The following is an 8,926-nucleotide window of genomic DNA, read 5'->3' on the forward strand; positions in this document are numbered from 1 at the left end:
TTCTTGTCCTAAACTTTTCAGACATAAAGGTAACACAATTAGATTTGAACACGTCTTGTTTTCATGCTTAGCCATTTTTCTAAAATTTCATTAAAGGGTGTGTAATTGTGTGCTGTATTGATATGAGTGCCAGATGCACTAATCGGTCGGTTCCCTGTCTGTCACGACAATCATCTCCAATATTTTGTTTATTCTGATTTGTAAGGTTCGTAAGGGAAACTTTCATCCTTTTAACGTCTTCATTCTTTATTTGTTTACGTTTTTGCTTTTGTGCTCCTGACAGGTTCATCTTTCCATCCATCATTTTTTTTTTTTTTTTTTTGGTGCGGTTAACGTCATGCGCTGTATTTTGAAGTGACGAGAGCATGCTCATGTTCACTTCTTACTTTCAAGAATTCTCAAATTTCATTTTACTAAAATATTATATATTATTAGTTAATATGTTCATGTATTTAAGAACCCCCCCCCCCCAAAAAAAAAACACACACACAAAAACAACAACAACAATAAAAAAAAAAAAAAAAACAATTAAAATAAAATAATCCAAAGTCGTGATTTGGAGCCCCCTAGCGTCCACAGGGTCCATCTGCCTAGTATACACTGCATCCCCCCCAACGGCGCCGCTGTATACAAGAGTATAGCATATAAATCCATAGTTAGTAATATTGTAATATTAATTCAGAATAACAATTCAAATGAAAAAGCAATCGAAACAATGTTCTTTTACAAAATTATTTACTCAATAAAATTATTTAAACGATTACAAACATCTTAAACCTTTAGTACTGTGTTACCGGAGTACAGTGCATCAGCAATTTACAGTCCAATAAGGCATGAAAACTTTTAGCATGGCCGGATACAGTGGGGTGCAGAGCTGGGTTTACAGCGATCATGTATTATTGCCTGGTATAATGTAGCATTGACATAAGTATTAGCATAACATTGTATATGTTATAGCGAGACTAAAATATACTGTAAAATATTCCCTCTCATTCTAATTTACCCAGAATGCAATGCAAACTAAGGTATTTTACTGTTTTGTTCAAATGTGGTATTGTACTGTAGGATTTTACAGTACTGTGTGTTTTATTGGCTGACAGTCTCAATTCTGCCAAACGCTAGCTCACTGTCAGTGTGAGGGGGGAAATGGATAGATGCCAATTATTTGGAACCAGTAAAGGGGTTGAAAACAAGGAGAACATGGCGTGTAAATGTCTATATGAGTTCCAGTTTAGGTGAACATGATCTGAGCAGAGCAGAAGGAAAGTTAATGTACTTTACAACCCAGACAGTGATAGCTTAGCTGTCCCTCCCCTTGGCTAGCGACACCAAACTAGCCTAGTTAGAAAAGTTCTATATTTTATCGGTCTGGTAGTCCTACACACAGTGACACACCCGAGGCATGTTTTATGATAAATCCAAGTTTTTCTGATTGTGTCATACATTGATGCTAAAATTACTGAAAGAACTGAAATTACTGAAAGAGTTTCACAGTGTTGTGTATTTTTGTAGGTTTGAGAAGTTTTGAAAGTAAAGTGAAAGTAAAGTAATTAGTAATGTGATTACTTTTTACATGCAGTAATCAGCAATGTAATCAGATGACAAATTTTAGAGAGGTAATTAGTAATCTGTAGTGGATTACTTTTTTTTTGTAATTTACTCAACACTGGCAGTGACACATATTAACATTGCTACTAGAGATAACATTGCTACTTCACTTTTAATGTGTGTTATATTGTTTAATTTAGTTTTATTTTCCCTTTGCTAACCGGTTCATGAGCGCTAATACAATGCTCCAGTAGGTGTCGCTGTGAGCGTCTAGGTCGCGTTCCGCTACACATTCACAGAAATAGAAGAAGACGTGCGGCAGTTTTGCTGATTGATGAGCTGAGCTCTCCGACTCTACTAATCATCTTTACATTCAAATATTTCTGACAGGGTTTTACCTCCACAGTTCCATCTGATCCTTTGTGGGTGTATTTGAGGAGGTTAACTGCGTTCTGCTGTAAAGATCAAGGTAAGTTCAACTCGGCTAACAGTGGCTGAATCCTAAATGGATTTCTACTTCCTGTGCTAGTGCACTACACAGCCTATAAAATAGTGTTGTTTACACACTCTGTAGTGCACTATATATCCTATCAGGACTCATTTGGAACGCAGCCCTAGTGAAACCTTACTGTGTGTGCAGATAATTATTCATTAATTACTACACATTAATGAAATCTAGCTGTTTTATGATTAAGGAAATAATAAATATGAAAGAAAGCGTCACAAATCTGTAAATGACAACAAATAAGATGAGTGTTTGAGTTAAGATAGAAGATATGGGGCTGTATAAAAGGAGGATGGAGTGAAGGTGCACACTGCGCTTATGAGGGAGAAGATTATTAGAGAGCGCTATGACTTTCAACATCACCAACAACATAAAGCACTGTGTGAGGGGCTTGGTGTCCATAATTCATTTAGTTCAAGATTCTGGTGGTTTCAGGTGCTGTTGCACTGATAAATAATAGTTTTATTGGTATAGATGTGAGTAGTGTTGTGCGATATAAAGATATTATTGTCCCTACATGATATTAGATCGCCAAGATATCCAGTGATGTTTATTGTTGGTTATATTATATTATATTATATTATATTATATTATATTATATTGCCAGACCTGCAAACCTTTATGCATTTTGCGTAGGAGCTCCACACAAACATCGGTGTACACTAGTATGAGTTATCACTCAAAATTATGCTAAAAGAGCAGACTTTTTTTCACCAATAAAATGAGAGATGAGCCAACCAACATGTGAATCTGGAATGATATGCACAGGTGTCTTAAATGCTCCAATATTACCAGACACTTCCTGGAAGCCACGCCCCCTTTCCCTGTCTCTTAGGTTTTCACTTTCTGTAGACCTATATGCAGAATATTTTGAGTTCATTCATGTGTAATAAAATCTACATATCAATATACACTCACCATCTACTTCAGTGCACTGGTACACCTGCACATTCATGCAGGTATCTAATCAGCCAATCATGTTTCAGCATACACGTCAAGAGCTTCAGTTAATGTTCACATCAAACATCAGAATGGAGGAAACGTCTGATCTCTGTGACTTTAACTGTGGCATGGTTGTTGGTGCCTGATGGGATGCTTTGAGTTTTTCAGAAACTGCTGATTTCCTGGGATTTTTTACACACAACAGTCTCTAGAGTTTACATAGCATGGTGGAAAAAGAACCAGTATATGGAGGATCTGCAGGCTGAAACACTTTGTTGGTGAGAGAGATCAGAGGGGAATAACCAGTTTGGTCTGAGCTGACAGGAAGTCTACAGTAACTCAAATAAGCACTCATTACAACCGTGGTGATCAAAAAAGCATCTCAGAATGCACAACACTTCAAACCTTGAGGTGCAACAGCAGAACTCCACATCAGGTTCCACTTCTATCTGCCAAGAACAGGAATCTGAGGCTGTCATGGGCACAGACTCCCCGAAACTGGACAGCTGAAGACTGGAAAACTCACAAGGGTCCCACATGACTCACACAAACCACGGCTATGGAGAATCATACCTTTAGCCCCTAGCAGGTATCTGAATACCAACAGGACACATGGTCGCCAAAAAATGTATTAATGGGTCCTGATGATAGTGCGATGCAAACTTCAGTTCTTGCTTAAACACTGATATTTCTTCAGACCCAAGAAGTTTTCCTCTCTTGTCCAGAGGCTCACAAAACAGACCCCACAAAACAAGGACGTTTACTCAATATACCTTCGGTGTTCAGAAGAAGGACGGCACTTTTCATCCAGTTTTTGACTCAATAGGTTTGAACAAGTTCTTAAAGTCCTATATGTTTTATCTGTTTTGAGGCTGTAAAATGGTGCCATGGACACACCCGTGACACAGTCCTTTGCCCAGCAGAGTGGTTTCTGCACCCAGAAGTGGTAGCCCAGGTCTGAGAAAGGTAAGACACATGTACCTCTTTCTCAATGCCAGGTCAACAGATCTGTAGTTGTTGTTCTCCCAGGAAGAGGTGGACAGCCCACTGTGAGGAGATGCCCTGATCCACAGCTGGCCTCAGCATCTTATATACTTTTCTTCCTCTATTACTGATTCTTGCCACAATGCACAGAAATCAGCAGCTAGGCTTTCTCATTGCTTGTGGTTCCCAAGATAGCCAGAAGGATCTTGGTTACCACTACTGCTCTCTGTAGTTGTTGAAACACCCTCTGCAGCATCTTCCCTGAGCAGATCTGCAGTGCCAAACTGATGAAAAGATTTGGAACCTTCAGCCAGGTCACAAGTGCCTGTGGATTTTCCCCCATGGTGCTTGTGTTGAGTAAAATAGAAAAGTAGTTACAGATGTAATAGTGATTCTATGAAACATTCATTACCAACAAGTTTTCGCTTCTGTGCACAATGGCTCCCAAGTGGTGCAACTGAAAAAACTGGTGCTTTGGTGAGGTGATCGCAAGGTTGTATCCTGATGATGACCAGTGGCCAGTAGTCAAGAACAAAATTGCCTGCGTCCACAGAACGTCACTAGCCAATCATGGGCGTCCATGAGCTCATTTATGCGTAAGAGGGCAGATAATGCTTTACTCTGAGTGGTTGTGTATCTTTTGACACAGCATGAGCTGTAGTTTGAAAAGATGCAGAAGTACAATTTTGTTACTGTAGGCAGCTTCCTATGTCTGTTCTCTAGCTAACTATAAACAAATACTCTCTTAACATCAGTCATTTCAGTAGACAGTATCATGGTTACTTACTTCCCACGTGATCGCTTCTGTCATTTTCCAGTGAATACTCTCTCACTTGCTTCCACTCATGCTCACTTCTTCAGACGCCCATGACCCTTTCACCGGTTCATCAGTTGTCCACGGTTCCTTGGACCACTTTTGGTAGGTACTAACAACTGCATACCGGGAACACCCCACAAGACCTGCCATTTGGAGATGCTCTGACCCAGTCGTCTCGCCATCACAATTTGGCCCATGTCAAAGTCGCTCAGGTCTTTATGCTTGCCCGTTTTTCCTGCTTCCATCACATCAACTTCCAGAACTGACTGTTTACTTGCTGCTTAATATATCCCACCCCCTGACAGGATTGTAACAAAATAATCAACGTTATTCACTTCACCTGTCAGTGGTTATATTGTTCTGGTTGATTGGTGTGTGTGTGTGTGTTGTAAATGGATGATTGCACAAGTATGTGGCTGAGAAGTTCTCCAGGCAAGTATAATCAAAGCAGGAGCATGATACCAAGATCTTTCATTGGCATCGTCAAAATTCCCTCCAGAACACACCAATCAGATTTTAGACAGGAATATTATTATATAGCACTGTTTTTGTTTATTGGTTCATTTGGATAAAAGACTGAAACATGGAACAATTTTTGTCTTTCTCTGATGCAGATCTGAGGGGGGTATCCAGTCTCCTCCTGTTGTCCTCTTTCCTACACATCATAAGTTAACCTGCACAAGAATACCAAGAGTTAGAAGCTATGATGAAGTCAGAAGAGATTAAATGTGAGGATCAGGAACCTGTGGAGAGCTGCAGTAATGAACAAATCTCTGATACTTTCCACTCCAAGATCTCTCACAGACGAGTGCGGAAAAAAAGTCACCACTGCTCAGTGTGTGGAAAGAGTTTCAGCCGAAAGAGTTGTCTCAGACAGCATCAGCAGACTCACACAGGAGAGAAGCCGTATCAGTGCTCCCAATGTGGGAAGAGTTTCAGTCAAAAGAGTTATGTCAAACAACACCAGCTTGTTCATACAGGCGAGAAGCCATATCGATGTTCAGAGTGTGGGAAGAAGTTTATGTGCCAGAGTTACCTCCAGCGACACCAGCGCATTCACGCAGGAGAGAAACCACATCAGTGTCCACATTGTGAGAAGAGGTTTAGTTTGACGCACCTTCTCATAAATCACCTCCGAGTTCATACAGGGGAGAAACCGTATCAGTGCTCAGAGTGTGGCATGAGTTTTACACAGAGGAGTAATCTCAGAACACACCAACACATTCACACAGGAGATAAATCCTATAACTGCCTAGAGTGTGGGAAGAGTTTTAATCGAGAGGACACTCTCCAAAAACACCAACGTGTTCACACAGGAGATAAGCCGTATAACTGTCTGGACTGTGGGAAGAGTTTTAATCGAGAGGACACACTCCAAAAACATCAACGCATTCATACAGGAGAGAAACCGTATACCTGCCTGGACTGTGGGAAGAGTTTTACACAAAAGTCTACTCTACAAATACACCAACGCGTTCACACTGGAGATAAACCGTATTACTGCCCACTGTGTGCAAAGAATTTTACTACTCTGGGTAATCTCCGTAAACACCAGCGCATTCACACAGGAGAGAAAACTGGACTGCTCGGAGAGTGGGAAGAGTTGTAGGACACGAGGAAATTTACATCACCAAAATGACATTTACTCAGCTGAGAATGGGGACATATTCAATTTTCATTAGAAAGTGTGGAAATGAACTCGTTTTATTCTAAATGTTTATTTTGAGTCAAATGGGATCATTTAACTCTTCTGTTGGAATGTTTTTATATTCCTTGCTATGTACTCGAGGGGTCAGTGGGGTTTATCACTATGAAACTATGAATTTTAGAGTGTGTGGAAAGTAAAAGGTAGGCCTGTGTGATATCACTATTTGACTTTTAGTAATGTTAGCATTTATTAAAAAATGTAAAATATCAACATTGTATTTAGTTCATATCTGTGTGCGGGGCGCCTGCCCAATGAGTGTCTATGCAGGTCCTTAACCTTTTGAAAAGCAGGTGACTTGAGGCCGCTCTCTAATTGGCTTGTGTCAGATTTTCCTCGGGGCACAGCTCAGTGCAGTACAGACACTTTTGCTGTTAGCAAATCAGTGTTTTTATATTTTTTGACCTCATGTGATTGGACTGTTCTCGATGACTCCCTTTCCCAATCAACAGCTTGACCAGCACATAGCAAGAGATAACGTATGTGCAACATTTCTTCCAGAGGAAAGAAAATTCGGGTTTATCTTTACAAAAAAACCCTTGCACAAGGTTTTCAAATGAAGACAGAAAAGGATAAAGGAGCTTGGACCAGATCGACCCAACTTACAAACTCAGCAGCAGTCAAGTGATCGCAGAAGAGCTTACACTAGTTATAGCAAACAGAGTTGTCTAGCTGGATGCCACGCAAGTCATGCGTTTTATTGTTTTCCTTGTTTGCTGTTTCAAAGTCCTGAGACCGAAACGTACGAGACTTAAAACATCTTTCTGAAAAATGCAAACATCATGAAAGTCGCCGCAGCCATCCTGAAAATGCTATGAGGTTACAGTTTTTTTGGAAGCTTAAGTATGGCCTATCACTTTTTAACAGCACCTGGCCATTGTTTGTGCAATATTACAGTGTTGTTTTTTTGAGTGATTACCTTGAGTACTTTATTACTGATAATAAACCCACATTAAACTCAAATTCACTGATTTGCGGTACTTTATTGCATGCTTTAACAGTTGAATTTTCCATTTTAGCTGAGCAGTGGTGATACATTTATCATATCACCTGTTAAATGGCCATTTAACAATTACATTCTGTCCCGTGTTATTAATGGTGTGATTTTCAGTTTGTTTGCGCCCTCCCCAAAATTTCTAGCACCAGCTGCCACTGATAGACAGATCTGTGAACATTTGTTAGCAGGGACGTAGTCAGACCATTTACTATGAAGCGGCCAGGTTAGACCCAGTGAGTCTATTGGGGTGGCAATAGAAGGTGGGACAAAACACTAATCTTCATCTGTGGAAAATAACAATGTGACTTCCCCTGTCTGTGTATGGCCTGAGTACCATCTTCACTCAACATAAAAAGCACACTATAAAGCTATATAAAATTCATAGCTGACAAAGTTCACATTCTTCATTCTCAACAAACTCCGCTACCCAGAATCCTCTGCAACTGCTAACCACTTCTGCTATGGATGATGATGATGAAGTCTTTATGATTAAATAACCATCTAAACTTCCCAGACACGTTTGAGTTCAAGTGGTTTTATTGTCGTTTCAGCCGTATACAGCTGGTACAGTACACAGTGAAACGAAACAGCGTTCCTCTAGGACCATGGTGCTACGTAAAACAATACACTAACCACATGAGACACAGAACTAAATAAGATCTACATAAACTGCACGTGCAGACGTGTGCTAACAACACAGGACAGTACAGTACTACTAAAAGAGGACAATAGGTCCAGTAAGTGACAGTGTAGCACCGAAAAGAACACAGTGTTAGTGTGGAAGTGTCTGATTTTAGCAGTGTCTGGCGATGGTAAGCATGAACACCGGTTTCTCTGATGTCCATGTGCTGTAAAAAGATGGGCTACAAGACAAAAATAGCAAAAATAGCACCACTTCGATCTGGATAGGTCTCTGCTGTCTATTTCAAATTATTCAACAAAAAAAAAATGCAGAATATAATCAATAACACTTAAATATTTAATTTAATATTAAATTAAATTATTTATTTAATCTGTCCCCCTTCCATCTGACTTTTTATAATAATTCCTTCATTTGGCACCTGGTAAGATTCAGGCCTTTGTAATAATGACCTTATGAAAACGCTTCATCTTATTGCTTTCTTATTGAAGCTTCTCTTATTGACTATAAAAATAACACTCTCTTTATCATTACTTCAATACTGAAGCCCTAAGCGGCCATGCGTTATTATTTTTTTCCTTTCTTGTTATCTTGATCTCGGCTTAATTTTCCTGTGTACTCGACTTCCATCGTCCCGAAATTAATGGGGGTTTGAATGGGTTTTTGGTTAAATGCCTGAAATAAAGTCTGTGGTTAACACAATCTCAATATATGTTCACATTTTATACTATGACATAAAATACATCAGTAATACCCCACTTATAATTTTTTTAAAAGCTTTTATGTGT

General features: G+C 39.5%; 1 protein-coding gene across 2 annotated transcripts; it reads left to right on the forward strand.

Annotated features, from left to right (window-relative positions):
* Nucleotides 1-1,980: 1,980 nt before the first annotated feature.
* Nucleotides 1,981-7,453, forward strand: LOC128614801 (zinc finger protein 239-like). 2 transcript variants are annotated; one of them, XM_053636415.1, is made up of 2 exons: nt 1,981-2,017; nt 5,411-7,453. In XM_053636415.1, the coding sequence occupies exon 2, from the start codon at nt 5,500-5,502 to the stop codon at nt 6,403-6,405; it is 906 nt and encodes a 301-aa protein (XP_053492390.1). In that variant the 5' UTR covers nt 1,981-2,017; nt 5,411-5,499; the 3' UTR covers nt 6,406-7,453. The 2 variants fall into 2 exon arrangements, with proteins under 2 accessions (XP_053492390.1, XP_053492391.1); XM_053636416.1 differs by lacking the exon at nt 1,981-2,017 and adding an exon at nt 3,843-3,961.
* Nucleotides 7,454-8,926: the final 1,473 nt, after the last annotated feature.

The sequence above is a fragment of the Ictalurus furcatus genome, chromosome 11 (genome assembly GCF_023375685.1).
Source record: "Ictalurus furcatus strain D&B chromosome 11, Billie_1.0, whole genome shotgun sequence".
Taxonomy (NCBI): Eukaryota; Metazoa; Chordata; class Actinopteri; order Siluriformes; family Ictaluridae; genus Ictalurus; species Ictalurus furcatus.